The 20,816-nt window shown below is 40.2% G+C and overlaps 1 protein-coding gene across 1 annotated transcript; it reads right to left on the bottom strand.

Moving 5' to 3' along the window:
• Positions 1–8,045: 8,045 nt before the first annotated feature.
• Positions 8,046–20,188, bottom strand: lbh (LBH regulator of WNT signaling pathway). Its single transcript, XM_058386368.1, has 3 exons — positions 20,029–20,188; positions 12,456–12,558; positions 8,046–9,647 (listed from the first exon to the last, which is right to left on the bottom strand). Exons 1-3 carry the CDS (start codon positions 20,055–20,057, stop codon positions 9,417–9,419), a joined length of 363 nt encoding a protein of 120 aa, XP_058242351.1. The 5' UTR covers positions 20,058–20,188; the 3' UTR covers positions 8,046–9,416.
• Between the last annotated feature and the right edge of the window lie 628 nt (positions 20,189–20,816).

Here is a 20,816-nt window from a genome sequence, read left to right as displayed (position 1 = left end):
TGAGTGAACACGTTGACCAATCAGAATCCTGGATTTACAAATACAGATGCCAGAAAAAGCAATCGTCAAAAATGACAGACAGCACTTTGAGCGCTACGGCTGTTTAGAGTAACAGGTGCTCACACACATGGTTGTTGTTTATTCCTATCTTTGAACAGGGGACGTCGCAAAACCTCCGAACTCGGAAGTCAGACGTTTACGAGGAGCAGTTAAAGCGCCCCGTAACATTGCTCAGAACTAAAAATATCTCTTCTTGTAAGCAAAAACACAAAAGCTAAATGAGTTCACATTGTCCTTCAGATTTTTTAACATCGTCCCGAAGATTGTTATCATGCCACACGGACTTTTAAGAGAGTGATTAATGTGGAAAGGGTCGAGGGAAGCCTATTAAAATTACACTTGATGAATGTTGAAAGGGTTCGAAAAGCCTATTAACTGGCCCACGCAGACGCTGAGCAAATATTTTTCTTGCGCTGTTCTCCGTCTCATCCAGAGAGCAAATGGAAGAATGGAAGTGGTTGTATAACCGGGACCTCCATGAGTTATCATAGCACTCCATTTAAGGGCAATGGAAAAATGGACAGCTCGACAAATAAACCCTTTTAATAGGGACCAATCCTGCCATCACATTAGCTCAGCACCAAAGGATGTATGTGTGTGTTGAGAGTGCGCGTCCACGTGTACACGTGTGGCCCCAGCTCTTCGCCAGACTCGACTCCAGACTTTTCCATGACCTGGTCGCTTTGGCATGTGCTTTTATCTGAAGGGGATTGAGAAGTTTATCTATAAACCACTCCGGGATCAATGTTGTGTCCCGAGAGGTCGAATCAAAGTGTGTCAGAGTTAATGCCAGGCTGCGGCAGCGTAACGTCTCTCCTGAACTCCTGAAGTGGAATGCGTGGAATAATGAAAAACAATCCTTCACCTAAAAGATGGTTGAAGTTCAGCTCTAACGTTACCATACATGGTGTAATGGCGAGGGCTGTGACTAAAACTGGCTTCTCGTCTTACCTAGTTTGTATTCCGCAGCAACACGTAACCAACAGAAGAAGCATCAGTAACGCGTCTTGCGCATGCAACCTCGATTATGCAAAGTGGATGCAAACAATAACACAAGCACATTTTCTGCTGTTTGCTTTTTCTTGTGTCACGTTTTTGTTCAAACCCCGACGGTTTGTTTCGCTCACGTCTTCGTTTCCCGTCTCCGTCTCGCCGTCTGGATGCGAGGCTCATCCCGCGCCAGCGATCATTTCATCTCCGTCATTTTGTTTCTTTGCCACGACAGCGACTCCGCTAATGAAGTACGTGCGAAGGCCCGAAAGAATTTGCAACCATGCACTCACTTATTCTTAAAAAAAGACTTCAGGTGAGAAGGTGAGAAAGTAAGGTTGTAAAGATAGAATGTCATTAGGATTGGAATGTACAGAAACGTTCACAAACTTCCAACACGAGGACGTGCGTGGCTTAAATGAAAAGAAAAAGAAGGCGGGAAAACTGATTTGTACTACTAAGAATTCTTTGGCTGATTAAAAGTGCAGAATTCCATACGGACAAATCTTTAAGAGATATCGTACAGAAACTTGTATTCATTTTAAACAATCTGCTTTCTATCGAGTCAGTTTTGTGATGTATTAGATATGCAAATATTTTTTGTGACATCATTCCTTGTTCTTTTAACATAACAACTATTTGAAGTGAATAAACCTACTATAGAGTTTGTGTTTATTTTCTTTCAAATTGATTTATCCTGATACTTTCAACTTCATTGAAAAAAATGCAAATCCTGGCCCTGGTTGTGTAAACAGAACAGTGTGTGTGTGTGTGTGTGTACAGATGTTTGTGAGGATGAGGATGTGGGACAGTGTTTTTTTTTCTCTTTTTTTATGGATACGTATTTTAAACCCACACAGAACATGAACTTAAGAGGATGTGGACAATCTTTGTGTGGTTTCAGAGACATATGGACAAGAATGTGTGTGTGTGTGTGCAGTAGGGAGGAAACGGCATATTAAGAACCGCTACAGAGAATGTTTTCTTTTCGACTTCGGACATTCTGTCTTGGGTTTATTTTAAAAGCAGGCTATTGATAGCACTTCTTTAACAAGCCTTCGTCGGAAAGAATGCGGTGTTTTTTAACATTCTCGTGACCTTTGACCTCTCTCTATCTCTCTCTCTCTTTTTTTATTTGGGAGAGGAGCAAAGAGAAGTGAAGTGTCCCGGCCATGATCCAAATTTATCTTCCCTTTTAATCTGCATTCCTCCATTTCTCTGTGTCCTCGGGCTAGTTTACGTCTGTGAGGTTTGACCCGTCTAATTTGGATTTAATATCCATTCACCGAGGGAAGATTTTCAGATAAATGTCTCATAAACCTCCCCCCCTCTCTTTGTTTCTTAAGGACTTAGTTTTTCCAGAACATTCTCCAAAGATAAATAATCAGCAGATGACAGCGACTCCCTATTTATATCAGTGTCGGTGAAGGAAGCGTAGAGATTAAGGCATTAGCATATTAAAGCACTCCAGCAAGCCACTCTAAAAGAAAAAAACGGCTGATTAAATATGGAAGGAATCAGAATCACTGGGGTATGCAGTTATAGGAAAACGATCAACAACTCCGTCGTGTGATGAGGCCTGATGTGAAGCTTAAATTTCTTTTCGAAATGACTTCACTTCCTGAAGTGTTTTATTCCTCTTACACAATACCAGTGCTAACAAACAAATGTATTAAATTCCAGATTTTTTGTCCATTTATAGTTACATTTAATGCTTACAGAGAAAGTTTAAAAGTTTTCTGTCGTAGTCGGTGGGTGAAATGTTTCGGCTTTAGAAGACACTGAGAATGGAGATAAATGAAAAAATGACAGAACTGCTTTCAAAAAAGGACGAATGAAAGAGAATGACGTGAGGTTCTTTATAAAATGTAGTTCTGAAGAAATTGGTGTGTTATGTCAACGTCTGGGATAAGTCAACTTAGTGATTAAGGTGTTTAATTACTGATCAGAAGGATGTGAGTTTAAATCCCAGGTCCACCAAAGCTGCCACTGCAGGGCCCCTGAGGAAACCCTCAGTGGCTCAGTTTTATAAAAAAAAAAAAATGAGAGAAATTGTAAACCGCTCAGGATAAGGACATGTACCAAATTCCAGAAATTTTAATCTAAATCACTGATTGTTTTCTGCTAACAGTACACAGTGACATAAATAGCGGGATATCAGTGCTACACAGGTAAAGAGCTTTCTTTGATTAACCAAAGATCATTCATTTTCAGTCAGACCCAGGCTTCCGGTGACTAGATGCGGGAGCATCAACATTAGCATCGCAGCAAAGTCGAACATTATGCAAATACGGAGCGACTCGGTGCAGCGACAAAACACTAAATCTCACTCCACAGTGTGTCGTTTTAGTGCCAAAAAACTGATTTGTTGTAGCGTTCTAGTTGTTTCACCTACTATTTTTTTGAATACCAGAAGAAATGGTGACCTTTCATGTAGTGTTTATGTTGCATCCACTGAATGATGTGAAGAAACCCCCGCATAATGATATTAACAGAAACCTATTTAAGGTTCAGTCAGAAGTAGGTCCCTTGGGTAAATGCTGCTGGGGGGAAAAATAACCGCCACACTAACCGTATTAAATGTGGCTGCATACATTTGTATCTCTGACCATAAGTGGATCTTCTGTACCTAATCTCAACCATCTGTAACAACAGTGCTGTGGTCACAAACTGACACTGTGTATGGAAAAAAAAATGAGCTTTAGTCTGTAACTGAACACCTACACGTGGTGCGTGTCTAGGGCAGGCCTGTGTAATAAAAAGTAAATGTACAAGCTAAAACCCTGCCCTAATCATCTAATTCTATACACGAGGTGAAGATTTTCCACTCATAAACTGACTCTATTATCTTATCTTGTACTGTATAGAAAACTGTAGGGCTGAGTGACATGTTAACAAGCTTGTGGTCATATTATCTGAGAGAGAGAGAGAGAGCGAGAGAGAGAGAGAAAGAGAGAGCTGTCTGGATCAGTGGCAAGCCTTCATGAAGAAATAAACCCAATCAATCCAAGACATTTACAACCATCGTTACAAACATCATTAAGCGCTAAAAGAGATTTCATACACTAGAGAGAGAGAGAGAGAGAGAGAGAGGAACAGAAGAGGCGGAGACAGGGAGAAGAATGACAGATTGAGAGAGGATGAGAAATGATGAGACGCTGTGAGAGACAACAGACAGACAGAGAAACAGATAGATAGGCAGGCAGACAATTAGATAGATAGATAGATAGATAGATAGATAGATAGATAGATAGATAGATAGATAGATAGATAGATAGATAGATAGATAGATAGATAGATAGATAGATAGATAGATAGATAGATAGGAACTAGACAGAAGGGAGAAAGAGAGACAAAATGGAAAAAAGTGAAACAGAAAGAAAAAGTGAAACAGGATGTATATGTATATATGTGTGTGTGTGTGAGGCCAGCGCCTATATAAAGCAGTACTTGTGGCTAGCGGGTGCTGCTCTGTGTGTGAGGACAGCTCAGGGTGTAAGTGTGTGAACATGGATGACAGGTTGGAAAGTGTGAGCAGGGAGGGAGGGTGTGTGTGTGTGTGTGTGTTGAGAGACAAGGATCAGTGGCAGATTGTTTCCACTGGAAAGAATTCTGGGAATGAGAGAGAAGAGCTATCAGTGACTGAGCACTATGACCCTGAGAATAATTTAAAAAGCACACACACACACACACACAACACACCATGGCCATGTGGCTCTAAAACCACACACACTGTCCACATCCTCCTTACACTTCGACACACACACTAATGTACATTCCCCAAGCACATGCACACACTCCTAACAACCATGTCACTTAGATTTACTCACACACTCATGCACACACTCTCTTTTACACACACACAGTACACATTTAAGATTAACATAAAGTCACATATGTTGAGAAAGTTTTTTTTCCCTACAGATTTAAAAGATTCTGACCGATTTGTGATCTTAACCATATATTTTCTTTAGTATAATGGTTTACTTTCCATTTATTTACTTTTCTTTCACCACTGAAAAATTAAACTGCCGAAACTCATTCCGCAGTATTTCCTTCACTCTGACACACACAGTCATAGTGTGATGAGGTGATTCTTGGACTGCCTGAGTGAACTGTAACACTGTCCACTACATAAATAACTCAGCTCGGTTGTGCGTGTGCGCTTTGCGTGTCTGTGTGTGCGTGTGTGTGTGTGTGTAAGCAGGAGGTGTCTTTATCAGGGTGGAATGTCCACTCAACGTTTCCAGGAAGTAACCTGAAGACCTCGGAATGGAACTGAGTCATTCTTCAATTGAGCTGTCTCGCTAACCTGTTACATAACTAACACACACATGCAACACCCAGGCATCATGGGCAAAATGTCAGACATTTTGGACAGTTCGCAGTCATGCTAGCTTTTATCAAACAAAGCAGGTTTAGAAAATGCTATTTTGTGAAATGCTTTCAATACTCAAGTTTGTAGGACCCCCACACTGCTTCAAATCGGTGTCACATTTACTAGTTTCACCTCACAAATTAACATGAAAGGCTTACATTTACTAGGTTTACCTCAGACATTCACACAAAAGGCTCACGTTTGCTAGTTTTACCTCAGACATTCACACAAAGGCTCACATTTACTAGTTTTACCTCAGACATTCAAATGAAAGGCTCAGGTTTACCTATTTTACCTCAGACATTCAGATAAAAGGCTCAGGTTTACTAGTTTTACCTCATACATTAACACAGAAGGCTCAAGTTTACTAGTTTTACCTCAGACATTCACACAAAAGGCTCACATTTTATTAGTTCTACCTCAGACATTCACATAAAAGGCTCAGGTTTACTAGTTTTACCTCAGACATTTGCACAAAAGGCTCACCTTTACTTGTTTTACCTTTTACAGACATTCATGCCTCAGGTTTACCTATTTCACCTCAAACATTGAATCTTATTTACAGGTTTTATCTCATATATTCACTTTCAGGTCACTTGTATGACCCTAACCTCAGACATTTACACAAAAATGAACATGAATAGATAATAATAATAATTTTTTGTTATTAAACAACAATTTTACCTAGTTTAGACAGAGATTATGTTGTACATGTACCATATTGCGTATAACAGGGAATGAGAACGATATAAATAAGCTTGTGATTTGATATACATCTGACGTTTACAGCTGTCTCAGTTACAGTTATAAAAAAATTAATCTGTGATATAAAAACACGAACCTTAGGCTAACCTGTGATCTGTTTGAAATGTAATCTATTTCTTGCTCCATAGCATCTCTATTCACGCCCAAGTCAGGTGATAATTGTCTACTGTGTCTGCTTTGGGGCCCTCAGAGACTGGCTTTAAAAAAAAAATAGCTGGTTTCTGCAGTTCTTTACCCTGACAAAATATTCTTTTTTTGGTTCACTGAGGTTGCTAATTTCAGGCTGAATGCACCTGGTACAGCACGTGCAGGTTATTTAATCACAGAAAAAGTGGCTTGGGGAAAAGCTGATAAATGGCAGAGTAATCAAATACAAGACACCAGGAGAGGTTAATGTCAGTTGCATAGCAAGGCACATGGTTCCAAAAATAGAAATAAACATCAGGCTGGAACAGCATGACCAATTCTTGTGCAAGGATAGAAAAAAATACAGAAATGAAAACCACACATTTTTATAACTAGTAAATTATGTAAATGTTTATAGGAAGGTGTATAGAAATTCCATTTTAGTAAAATAGACTCCAGATCTGTTTAACTAGTGCAGACTTTTTTTTTTTTCTTGCAGTGTTGTTCATGTTGGTCCTTAAAACTAAAATGTCACAAACACGGGTGCATTTGCCATGGTGCAGAAAAAATAAATAAATAAATAATCTGCTACAGTAATAACTGTAACTACTGCATTTCATCTGGACCTGACAGCTGACCTGTGGTCAGGGGGTTTATAAGAAACAAAGACATGTTAATGCAAAAGCCCTCGGCTTGTAGAGGGGAAGTGTGCAAGACTCGAGGTAAGTTTGGGAAGGCAGGAAGGCACAGTGCGGTTTGTGCAACTAAATACAGTATGATGCATTCAAGTACCGTGCACAGAAAACACACACACACACACAATGTTTTGCAGGAAGTCAAGCCACACTGCTTTAAAGCTGCTGCAAAAGGAAGTGAAACTGAAAGTTTTTAAGATATATTTGTTTTACATGCTGAACAGAACGAAGAAAACGAAGGGCTTAATGATTGCCCCGTCCTCTTCTAAGTTTATCAATTAGCGTAACCGTTCTACCACACACACACATATATATAAAGTCTTTACATTTCACCTCACACATACACCACGTTCACTAGTGTTTCTCAGACATTAACACAAATTTCTCACGTTTACTGGTTTTACCTCACACATCCGCACAAAAACCACTCACATTTCCGAGTGGTACCTCAACACAATATTAATCGACAATAAAAATAAACATTTTCTAGTTTTACCTCATACATTCACACATACATGCTCACATTTAATAGTTTTACCTCATACATTTACATAAGATTCTCACATTTACTAGTTGTACCCCACACATTTATATAAAATGCTCATGTTCTCCAGTTTTACCTCACACTTTTATATAAAATGCTCATAGTTTCTAGTTTTACCTCCTACATTCACACAAAAATGTTCACACTTACTAGTTTTACCTCTCACATGTATACAAAATGCTCATACTTTCTAGTTTTACCACACACACATTTACATAAAATGCTCATACTTTCTAGTTTTACCACACAAATTTACATAAAATGCTCATTCTCTAGTTTTACCTCACGCATGTATTTAAAGTGCTCATATTTTCTAATTTTACCTCACACACTTAAATAAAATGCTCACATTCACTAATTGTACCTCACACATTTCATATAAAATGCTCATATTTTCTAGTTTTACCTCACACATTTACAAAAGAGCCCAAGCAATAGTGGTTTCACCTCACACATTCACACAAAATACAACACCAATGTTCTAAAGTATGTTCCAAATGTTTATTTACAACAACAACAAAAAAAATGGTAAAGAGGGAAAAAAATTCAAAACCAAGACAAAATGGCAGCTATTCTCCCTGAGCTGTACACAAAATACAGAGCAAATCTACATGCGGTTCACACAGAGGACCCTTACGCTTACTGACACACTCGACCCTCATAACACCTGCATACACACACACACACACACACACTCCGAGACCAAAGCCTTTATACAGTACATAGCCAGGAAGTAGACAAGAAACAAACCTTTTCAAAAATGAAAATAAAGGCTAGTCATTGTGTCAATATACAAAGGTGCTCTCAGTGCCAAGGTGACCTTTTGTAACCTTTCCACTGAGGGAAGAGGATTATTTCAATCACATTCTGGATCCGAATATGAAACCTAATGAAGGATGTCTAAACAGAAGGAGGGAAAAAAAAAAGAGAGAGAAAGAATGCGATTAGCATGAAATCATTGTATTTAATTTGGATTTTTCTTCCCTCCCGCTGAGCGCCAATCATTAGCTAGCTGAAGAGAATCTGATCTATGTACAAAGACGGACAACTACATGCAGATATTCACAGTGAAAATGACTACTGCTACGTACAAAAATTATTTACATACAGTATTAAATGGAAAATTGTTCCGAGAAAAGAAAAAAAACAAACAAAAAACAGTGACTAGGCTAAACTAGACTTAGCAATAACATCCTATACAGTTTAGAACTTCAGTGCCAAATCAGCCTCGCGGCTCCCTTTCCACACGTGGCTCGAATTAGAGATTATTAGCGCTTGACAAGAATTCATCAAACAGTGAAAACCGAACAGTCCGAACGCCAGTGCCCTTTATTAACCCTGTACAGTCACCTTACATTGTTAAGCTCCAAAATCAGTACGGTTATGATTACTATCCCGAAAAAAAACTCAATAAAATAATAAACAAAATAAACACTGGCTCTGTGTGATTATATAGGAGTTTGCAAATTCTTCATAAGGGAGCTTGCACTTGTCAGAGGGGGAAAAAAAAGGAAAAAAGGAACTAAATTCTCCATCAGTCGCAGATGAACATGTTCACGTGAGAGAAAGTGTTTGTGAGAACAGGAGGGAGTGCGAGAACGAGCGAGAGACGAGAACGATGCGTTATAAAGGGTGACGATGTTGGTTTGTGTTGAGGCTTAAAAGGAACTTGATGTGAGATTCTTTTATGAAGCGAGCATGAGAGTGAATAACGGGATTGATAAGTGAATCAGGGGACAGTATCTGTAAAGCTTTAAATTTAGCACCAGGTGTGAGACCAGTATCGGCATTTCCTCCTCTTCTCGCTAAAATGATGCGTGTGTTTGTGTGTGTGTGTGTGCGCCTGTACGCTTATTCATCAGTCCTTTCTTTGCGTTTGCTGTCCCTGTTGTACGTTCCTGTCCATCCCCTCCTCCTCCTCGTCCTCATCCTCCTCTTCATCTCCCTCACCCTGGCTGTTCAGGAACTCCTCTGGAGGCCAGCGCAGTTCTCCGCTCTCCACCTCGCCCTCGGTCGCCTCCACCACGATGGACGGAAGGCGGTCCTTCAGCTTGCAGCAGCGCTCCGAATCTGACGGATCCGGAAAGATCTGCGAGGAGATTTGAGAGGGGGGGGGGTGAATCATGTTTTTTGGAATTTTTTTTTTTAAATGCCACATTTTAAACGGTTTCCAGAACCGGACCATTTCTACTAGGAATGTTTCCACATTATGCGGCGTATGTGAAATGATACAGTGAGAAATGATCACAGGTTTGGTACATCACAGTATCAACTTTACTTATCACCATTCATGATGTTCTAAAGGTTGATTCACTGAAGAGTGAATCCCATCCACAGGAGACATTTGTTTCACTCATTTTTATTCTTTTAACCATTTTTTACCAGTGTGCCGGAGGAATGGAAACAGACTTATGGGACATTTTCAATGAGTATAAAGAAATGAGTGTTGTTCAGGCTGTGGATGAATAAAATGAATAAAATCTGTTGGCTTTCAGTGTGTTTTAGACGCGTTTTTCCCTCTGTTAGAGAACCTTACACAGAATTTTACTGGTTGAAGATCAAATTTGAGCTGCTTTTTAGATGAACAAGCACTTGGAGTGTCTCAGAGCAGAAATGGGTTTGATATCAACAGAAATACTTATGAAACACTACAAATCCTGAGTCTCTACTTTCATAGGAGCTTCATATTAACCTGTCATGGAGTGGGACAGGACAAAATCACTCAATCATCAACATGGACACAACAAAAACACTTTTTTGGCGTCTATGGTTAGAAGAACCAATTATAAACAAAAATAATGTTTTTTTCCAAGCTGTGTCTCCTCAAGGGGAAACCTTTACCAGGTTACAGAAGTACAATTCTCTTCCCTCCCTGAGCTCCATCACAGCAGCAGACAAGGCGGAGGAATGAACGAGTGCGTCACTGAGATGAGTTCTGCGTACGTCACCGAGACACAAAATCGCCTGAGAAACATACCGCTGAAACAACACTGAGGAAAAGAGCGAACATGGCTGGACTCCCGCAGGTTCTCATGCACGCTCTCCTTTCTTATTTATATCCCTCGTTCTTGGCTTGGGGAAGAGGAACATGCCCAAAAGCTGCATTTTGCCTGAGAATCGGATGGCCTGAATCGTATTTTTAGCTCAGTGTCTGTGGCGTGGACCGAAGGGATGGAGATGTCACCGTCTGGGAAAAGAGGCCTAACAGAGGAGAGGTCAGGGGGATGCGGGATGCGGCAGTCGGAGCCAGCTCGGATTTTAATTTGGAAGGGAAAAATATTAAATTAAATCAAATATAGCCTGATATGATGAAAAGGAAAGAAAAAGAGTTGGATAGTCCTAAAAACACCAGAGATGTGAAATTTGTTAACAAATCCAATTTGACAATAATAAAACATTTCAAGCTCATATATTAAATTTAAAAAAAACAAACAAACTTTAGGCTAATAAAAGTGACCGCTTCCTCACACCATTCCAGACCCTTGTTAACTTCCTGTTACATCACATCTTGATGTGTTTTACTTAAAACTCAGACAGCTGTGTTCCTGGGTCGAAGGCAGAAATAAAAGATGGCCGGAGTCCGTTGAGAACGAGACGCCTGTGTGGGACACGGCACGAAGCCTGCAGCCTGAAGATATTCATACATTTCTCTTGAAGCCATCAGAGCGCATGTCAGGATGCTGCGCTCTGTCCAGACTCGTCTGTCTCACAGAAACCAGAGGAAAACATCAGCAGCCGGTGTGACTGTCAGATTTTATATGGGCTGTGATGGTGGCATCAAATCTTTGCATGGTTCAGCACCTCAATTAGCTCACACACACACACACAGTCTTTAAATAGCTCAAGAGCGTGTATCTTGGTGCATTAAAGAGAGACGAGAGAGACAGAGAGCAGGTCCCTGAGGAGTGCAGCTGGAAAGAGAATAGAAGAGAGGAGGGAAGGGAAGAGAAGGGAAGGAGAGGAGAGGGAAAGAAAGGAGAGAAGAGAAGAGAAGAGAAGAGAAGAGAAGAGAAGAGAAGAGAAGAGAAGAGAAGAGAAGAGAAGAGAAGAGAAGAGAAGAGAAGAGAAGAGAAGAGATCTGTGTGTTTTCTTCCCCCCGGAAAAGCCCCCTCTGAAACAGCAGTCTGGGTAATATGCTAATGAGGACTGCGTTACTTACGGCATTACTGCAGCCTAAAAAGTTCAGGCGATTTTCCAAATAGATCACAAAGTGGGTGTGTCTACTAAAGGTTTAACATTATTAACCTGCAAAACTGATACTTTATGGGATAAAAAAACCAAAAAAAACACTATAGCGCATTTTAAGAGGCAAACGGATAATTCGTAGGTTTTGTCCAAGTAACATTTATCAAGCAGCATGAAGAGTGTAAGAATGAGCAGCTACTCTGCTGTTAATGAGACCACAATCTTGCGCACTCGAATTCACATCCCATTTAATAAAATGCAAATGCAGGTTACACAACTCTGCGTTTTTTCCCCTTCAGTCACTTCGCTGAATCTTCTGCTTTAATCGTAAAAGCAGGGGGGAAAGATTGTACCAGTGAAATCACTGGCACACAGTTGCTTTAATGCTAAACAATACAGCGATATTCATTCGAGACCCGTGTGTGTTCTGCTGCTATCCTCTTTTTCAGCCAAAAAAAAAAAAAAAAAAAGATTCAAATTTGCTTATATTTTTTAAGAAATGAAAAAGAAACAAGCACATTTCTCCATCTGAGGCCACGTTCACTTCTGAAAGAAGCCCACGGTGGAAAGCCCTGGCCTGAAAATCTCAATATGACTCGGGTGTGAAGGCAACCAGCGATTCCTTGTAGTGATAAAAAAAAAAAAAAAGAGCTGTGGAAGCCATTTTTATTTTTTCGTTTTCACTGTAAAACAAGATCGAAACTTTGGGTACCTGATAAGTGAGGCGGTCTTTGCTTGGACTAAGCCGGATCTCCTCCATTGGAGTGCTGCTGATCATCACTTCGGTCATCTCACGGCACGGCACGAACACGGAGCTGCCAACACACACACACACACACACACAAAGAGAGTTTAAAGGTCAGGTCAGAAAGCTTACTTGACTTTAATAATGCTGACATGCTCCATTCTTATGTAATCCATATGACATGTAGAATGCTAGAGCATCAAAAGCTTCCAAGCAGAACCCATGTAGCAAGCTAGATCTCATGAACTCTGAGGAACCTTTACAAGATGATGGAAAGATTCCACCTCTTGATGCATAGTAACAGCCTACATGGTTCTTGGATTTATTCCTCTGAGAAGATCCTTTAACATAACATGCAGAATGCTATATACAAAATAAGAGTACCAGAAAAGCGAGAACCAACCATAACCCATAACCATAACCAACCAAAAACCACTTGAGGAAACCATTTCTCCATTTATCTTTTAAAGTTTAAAGCTATACTGTGTTGATCATCATGACATACGAACATCACATAGATCTTGTGCTGATGTTGATGCAAAGTTCTTTGGTTTGTTCTTCTGAGGAACATCAACAACGAATCCATAGAAGTTCATCAAGAAACCAAAAATTTCCAACAAGATAATCTAAACCAAAATGATTCCTCTAGAAAATTCGACCTCTCTCATGTCGCATATCAGGTCAAACTTTTTTTTTTTTTTTTAAATTGAACAGTAAAAGCTGCACCACAGCCGCTAGCACTCAGAACCTTCTACCACAATAAGGTCGATGGTCCACAACTCTACACTCTCGTGTCATATATGCGTGTGTGTGTATACACATGAATACACACACATGCATATATGAAGCGAGAGTGTGTGCACATCGCAGTCATTATGAAACAGTTGTGGGTGTGCAGGAGACCATCGCATGGATCCGACACAGAGAACCTACACGAATACATTTCCATTCTGCAGTAGAAAAGACGACGCCCGGGGTCGAGGTGCTCGTGGAATTCGCTGATGCTGCACGCAGAACGTGCGTGACACACCTCGTTAAAAGAAATAAAATAAATCAGCCCTTTAAAAGTCATTTTATAGTGTGGTGTGAAGGAGAAACAGAACGTCATGAGCTGAGCGTCTATTCCTGGACCAGCTGAGACTGAGCTCAAGCTCCTTTCTCACACAAGTTATTTAAAGTTTGCCGGTGTAGTGGTCAGTGTGGGCACACACACACACACACACACACACACACGCACACTGGGCCCAGCTAAATAAACTCCATCAAGAGCATTTATATAAGCTCAGGGGTTTAGGTGAGTTTGAAAAAGAGAGGAAAGAGGGGGGGAAAAAAAAAAAAAAAAAAACCTTCCCAGACTTCTTCTCACGGGATTATTTCGGATCTGAAATGTTTCAAAACATCAGTGGTTCTACTACTCTTGAAAAAAAACAGCTAACATGAGGAAGCATTTAACCGTCATATCGGCTAGCGAGCTACCGGGTGCATCCATGATGGCCAGTTGAATTAGTTTCTGTTGCTGTAATTACAGCTTCCTGTTGTTGCTTTTCACTGACCAGTGGATTAGGAGATTAACAAAGGAAGCTAATGAGACGACATGATGCGACAAAACGAGCGTGGGAACGAATTGCAAGTAGGGCCAGAAACAGGGAACTGAAAAAACGTCGGACTGCAGAGGACACCACAGGATCGTCCAGATGAAAGTTCTTCTCCTGTGCGATGTCAGCTCTGGACATGAACAGACCTCATCTTGTACCTCAGTTCTCTCCGTGTGAGGCATAAAACCCTGGATTCCTAACGTCGACCTGCTTCCTATAAACATTTAGCATTGCAAATCGGTTGTGCGGAAATGAGCTAGCTGACATTATTAAAAAAAAGTTGTGCATACTTATATTAGTTTAAACAAATTGTTTCAAATGTTAAACAGCAGACTCAAAGAGTGATGGGTGAACGCAGCTAGCCGGTCAGAGGGCGCTAGTCATGTCGTTTGGAGTTATTTCAGCATCATCATGCCAGGAAAAAAAATGAGTATAAAGTCAACATGGAACCAACGAGTGAGCCGAATAGTATAGCTAGCTAATTTGGAAATATTAGCTATCGAGTCAGCTGAGAAAATGACTGAAATCTACTTACAGTAAATAAGAACCTATTGTTCTTAAAGAAATCTTGTCTTTACTTAATCAAAAAAAATGTCTCCTCACCAACATCAAAATTCAGACAAGAGAGTAGTACTGGGAAATGTGGGTGTGGGAGGGGTGTGTAGAGCTGGGGGCGTGTCTCAATTTGCATATTCATACATGAGGAGGGAGAAAGTGACTGGATTTCTGATGTTTTTTTTGTGTGTGTGGAAATGTTGCATCACAGAGTTCATGCTAAAAAATTAGGATCCTGAAGTGATATTTAAGTATCATTTCTTAAAAAAAAATGTATTTTAGAAAAAAAAACAAAACAACTGTTACAGGAAAAACAATTAATAACAGGAAGGTGTAATGAAGCGAAGTTACTGTTACAACACGGAAGACGGATATTTTCCTTTAACAGCATTAAAGGTTTTTTTTTAATTCCTTTAATGATTTGTATTCATTAAACAACAATGTATATATTGTTATGTATATAATTTTTTTTTTTAGCAATTTATAGTTATGGAACATTCGCAAAACAAAATGGTGCCTTGTTATGTTGCCATGGAAACTGCAATCTCTTTAATCTGGGTCAGAAAACCTAAAATTACTGGTTTACATCTGAAGTGCTGACACTGGAGACTCCTTCCATAAAAAAAACAAAACAAAAAACTTCACCATAAACAAGCTAAATTTTTAATCTGCTTATTCCATACCTCCAACATACCAATCCTTGTGGAATCTGTTACGTCCGCATTTAAGCATAAACCTGCTGCTGCTCTAGAAAAACAATCACCACTTTCTGACCAATCGGAATCCAGAACTGCTCTGAGGTGTAAGCGTTGTTAATGGTACAGTAAAATGCTAGAAAAACAGCTGGAAATCCAAGCATTATAACAGAAACACACTAAAAAAAGCGAGGAGTGTTCTCTCTTTTCCACCCTACAATCATCTGTGGTATTTACTACGAAATGTAAATGTTACGTTTATTCCAGCTGTTAAAACGTGATGAAAAGAGAAAGGAGGAATAGAGAGAGAGAGAGAGAGAGAGAGAGAGAGAGAGTAGACATAATGAATGTGCAGTGATTGCGGAGACGTGTGCCTGAAATCCAAACACTCGAGCTTTGCCAGCGATATTTCAGCTCTGAGGCCACATAAACATCCTGCTTGGCTAAGAATAACAGAACATCGTTCTAATAAAACACAAAAGCGGGCAGGAGGAAGAACTATTCAAACTCCACAGAAAAAAAAAAAAAAAAAAGCATCCAGGGCGTCTGTCTTTGTTTCCATGGTATCGGAAACATCTCGAAGCTCCGGGTGAAGTGCCCTTCACAGAGCAAACAAGAAGTCAAAAGGATGGATGTGGACCATTAGCGCTGAGAAGAGCTATTCTTAGCCATGAAAGTGAACTGACAGAGTGAGACATTTTTCCAGCCGTCTTCCTATTTGTGTATTAAATATTTCTAGTTTGCGTTTAAGGCTGAGCAATACGATGCAATATGTATAACAACATGATGTGTATCCTGTTTTGGAGAAATATTATCATGTAAGGGTGGGAGCTAATACTTTTGAGACAGGAAATACACACACACACACACACACACACGGTGGCTCAACCATGTGGATGAATAGCGGAGCAAAACTCCAGCGTTATCCTCCTCACGCTCATCATCCAGCTCTGGAAGCATTACTGAAGATTTGTCTCTAATCTCTAGGCAGGACACACGGCGCTACAGATTTGAACCTGGAGCTTTCCTGCCATCTAAATCTCTTCATCCGCTTTAATGGGAACCATGGGAGCACGCAGCCTGGTGGATTAACCGAACCTGAGCGGCTCAGGATGTTTGTGGGAATAAAAAAAAAAAAAAGCAGGCTCTTTGTTCTTCTGTGAGTCATTGGTAATTTCCTCAACGCTCTGTGCCATCGAAACAAAACAACGTTAAAAGAGGGGAAAAAAAGGACATGAGAACAGATCAAACGAATACAAAAGGAGCTACGGTTTCCACTGCTGCGTCTTTAAAGTGCAAAACGATGCATTTGCTCTGAAGATGCTAACTGAATGGCAGCCTTCTGCTTTTAATTCATTCCTGGTTAAAAACCCTGGGAGGTTGTGGGGGTTATGGGAATAAATATCATATGCATCATGATATCAAGACCTTTGAAGTGCAAGGTTTGTCCTATTTTTGGCAAAAAAAAACAGTGGAAAAAAAAAAAAATCATGATACTCAATGTTTCTATAATATGAATAACGATAAAAAACGAAAAAGAAAGAAAATCAAAAGCTCCTGAGAAAAGGTTACACAATACCTATGCGGTGTTATAAAATCTACACCATGATAATTTATATGAGCGAGACTGTACACTTGGTCATCTGGCTGGACGACCCACAATGCATCAGCTCCATCTCCCGGTGCTGACACACGCTAAACTCACAGGGCTATCAGACTGCACATACCTGGCATTGTGTCCCATCTGCTGCGGCTGTATATCTTAGCCGTCAGCATGGTGGCCAGAGGGACTGAAGCAGACACGGACGATGGCGCTTGCCAAGCGAAAACAGACTATCAGGCACAAGCGAAAGGTCAGGAAAGAATGCAGGGAGACAGTGGGCACAAGCAAGTGGGTTCAAGCAGGAGAGTGACCCAAGATAACCTTTAACATGAGAGGATTAACACCAAGAGGTCAGCAAAATCATACACTGGAGTTTGGACCCCAGGCACTATGCTGGAACTGGACCTTATAAATGGACTCTCTTGGTTCTGCAGTCATGTCTTACTGGGCTGCAAGATAGTAATGAAAACGGACCACCAGCAAAAGGCCAGGGAAGATACAAACACGGCAGTTCTTCACAGAAATTGAGCTCAAGATGAAGAGAAACTAGAAGAACTGGCCATTTATTAGATTCAACCTCGGAACTGGACACAACTGGTTCTGCATCAAATTATTAAGACAAACTAAGATTAAGATTAGCAATGTGATCCAAGACCTTCATCATCACAGTAGATTATATAGACCTTAACCACTAAAGAATCGTCGCAGCTATATGGCTGAGCAATAGTTCTATTTTGTATCCTCTCCAAACAGAGATTTTAAGGGATGCTAGATCAGCCCGAAACCACCCTTCGACTGTTTGAGCTTAAACTCAACACTGGATCCAAATCACTGTTTATTCTTCCAAAGCTCTTTACAACGAGACCCGTTTTGCTCAGATTAGCCGAAATCAACCTCTGAACGTTTGAGCCTGAACACAATGCTGGAAAAAGAAACAGACCATCCTGTTCCACCAATCACAAGTGATCCCTTTAAAGCTCTTTACAAACAAAATTTTCCACTCAAACCTTTCCAAGACTAGGTTGATTTCATTCTAAACATAAAAAAAGTCAAAAGCTACAGTTTCTAGAGTAAAATCACCAAACATTAACTTTGGTTAGACGCCTTCGGAATCACCGAGGCTTCCTCAAACACGAGTTTAAAGAGGAAACACAAGGCCTTTGTAAGAGAAGAGATCAAGAGCTTTTGCAAAAAAAAAAAAAAAAAAAACCACCAGCTATTGCAAGCGATTGCAGGAAAACAGTAAGCGCACACAGAGACAGAGTTTTGGTAAGGAGGTCAAGTCGATGCATCCTGTTCATGGTGCAAAGCACTTCGAACGGGTTACATAAACATTAAGCAACATGGCTACAGAAGTGATATTATTGATGGTGCTCCATTCTTTCCCCCTGGAGGTGGGTTGGTTTTTCTCCTCTTTGCTAAAGCATGAGGTGATTAGTTTATGCTTTGAGAAAGATCAGGTGATGGTGAGCTCAGGTGATGTAGCTGTGTTGTTAAGAAGAATACAACTGGCTTGAGAATGAATATAAGCTTTAAGTGATGTTATGACAGGAAGTCAGGAACTCATATCCTAAGTCCTAAAGTGTTTCCTTCCTGATCAGTACTCAACGATGTTACACGAAGTCTTAACCAGAAGATCTGAGCACTTTTAACTTTTAAACCAATACTGAGCTATTTTGGACTCGGTCCTACCAACTTTGGGTAATTTTCGTGTTTTATTAAGCAGCAGCAGATCGATTCCACACAATGGAACATGACCTTTCACAGAGACTAGGAAAGTAAGTAACAACTGAATGACTCACATTGACCACAGTACAGGATCTGAGTGGAAATACCGCCGTGAATCTTCCAGTGCAAGTCTGCAATGCAGTCTAGTCATTACAGCTTCCTTCATTTTCCAATTCGAGTACCAGGTTCAAAAACATTTTTGTATTTCTATTGTATTGTAATGTATTGTAGTGAGGTAACTTATAGATAGACCCTTTAATTTTCAAACTGAAAGTCAGGCCCATGAGCCACAGTCAGGTCTATGTTGTTGTTGTTGAAAATCATGACACACCTTTATTGAAGCTGTTACGTTTCTTATGGTTATTAGTCAGTTTGACCGACCTCTTGAATTCGAACCCCATTAACTCAATTACAAGCCTGTAAATAATATGAACCTGCTTTCTTTAGGTGGAAATTAAAAAGCTCTAATAAATACACAGTAATGCAGTGAGTAGCATGGCGTAAAGGTCCCTGGTTCGAACCTCTGTTATTCAGAGATCCATACGTTTAGGTTTGCTCCAGGTTCTCCTTCCACAGACATTGCCTTTAAGTGTGTACGAGTGTGTCTAAGAGTGTGTGAGGTGTCTGGTGATGGACTAGCATCCCATCCAGGATGTATTCCTGACTCACGCCCAGCGTTCCTGGGATAGACTTCACCACTACCACAACCAGAAGATAAATCCATGATGTTCGGTGGAAGCTGCAAAAGTTTGTGCACCCTTACTCTAGGGTACATCAAGTCTGACCCCAAAACTACTAGGAGAACATTTAAAAAAGTAAGAACATGGTCTTAGCAGGAAAAAAAAAACATATCTATGTAAAGAGTGTTTCTATAACTGAAGCTATTCGATTTGTTAACCTTGTTATAAAGATATTTTTAACCTACCTGTTGCTGCCACGTTTGCTACAACTCATATCAGTTTATAAATATAACTAGGTTGCGTTGGGGATCGGATCAGTTTAATCTCGTTACAGTTCGATTCAGGTGTCAGGAAATAGAAGTGACATGAAAACGACATGAAGGCTGAATCCCGATTCGCTCCACGCTTGCTTCTCACGCGCACTACGTTGCGCATAGAACAATAGGATTAAGTAGTGCACTAGGTTATCAAGAGCTAGCCGTTTGGGATCGAGTCTTGTTAAACAGTAGTTAGAGACTGACTGCATCTGAGTGCTATCGAGAAAACAAAATTTGTGTCAATGCGTTAGAGTGTATTAAGATCCTGTCAAAGAAACAAAAACAAAACAACAAACCAAACAAGGTTTATTATAACAAATTATTAGTATTATTATTTTTTTTAAAAAAGGAAGATAAAGTGACTTACCGGTACACCTGAGGATAGCAGGTAGTCATGAAGAGCTTTAGGACATGAATTTGTAGCAGTGCGATGAAATGAAATCGCGGGATGAAAAGATTTCCGAGGAGGTTTAAAGGACAGCAGTCACTCACTCATCTCCAGCACTGGCCACTATCAGTCGCGCGCGCCAGACTTCGCTTTTACCCAGGAGGCGTGGACCTGCGCGGAAGCCACGCCCTCTCGATGCAGAATATTCATGAATGGCAGTGTGGGAATAAAGAAGGTGACGCGAATGGCACGGGAGCCAATCAGCAGCCGTGTTTTGATGACGGCAGTGGAACAAGGGCTTCGAGACATTGGATGCTACAAACACACATACACACACACACACGCACACACACACACACACACACACACAAATGGTGTGTTCTAAAAAGCTGAATGATGCTGTCCACACCTAACACTAATCCCAGTCTTACCAATATACACAAACATCACTGCATTTGACATGTTTACCACCAAATGAAAGATATTTTCTTTTTTCAATAAATCAAGACATATATATATATATATATATATATATATATATATATATATATATATATATATATATATATATATAAATAATGAATAATAGATTTTCTTCATGGAGACTACTGCAAAGTCACCACAAGGTCAAATCTGCCATGCATTCCAGCACTATGGGGATATACTCAAGCACACAAGATTTATGGAAATGTATGCAGCTCTGTGGTCAGTGATCATATTTAGAGATTTGGTCAATTTCCATTACAATACACAGGTCTGACTATCCA

Source organism: Hemibagrus wyckioides, linkage group LG03 (genome assembly GCF_019097595.1).
Source record: "Hemibagrus wyckioides isolate EC202008001 linkage group LG03, SWU_Hwy_1.0, whole genome shotgun sequence".
In the NCBI taxonomy this organism is placed as follows: Eukaryota; Metazoa; Chordata; class Actinopteri; order Siluriformes; family Bagridae; genus Hemibagrus; species Hemibagrus wyckioides.
Note: the sequence above shows the minus strand (reverse complement) of the source record. Positions and strands in the feature narration are given on the sequence as shown.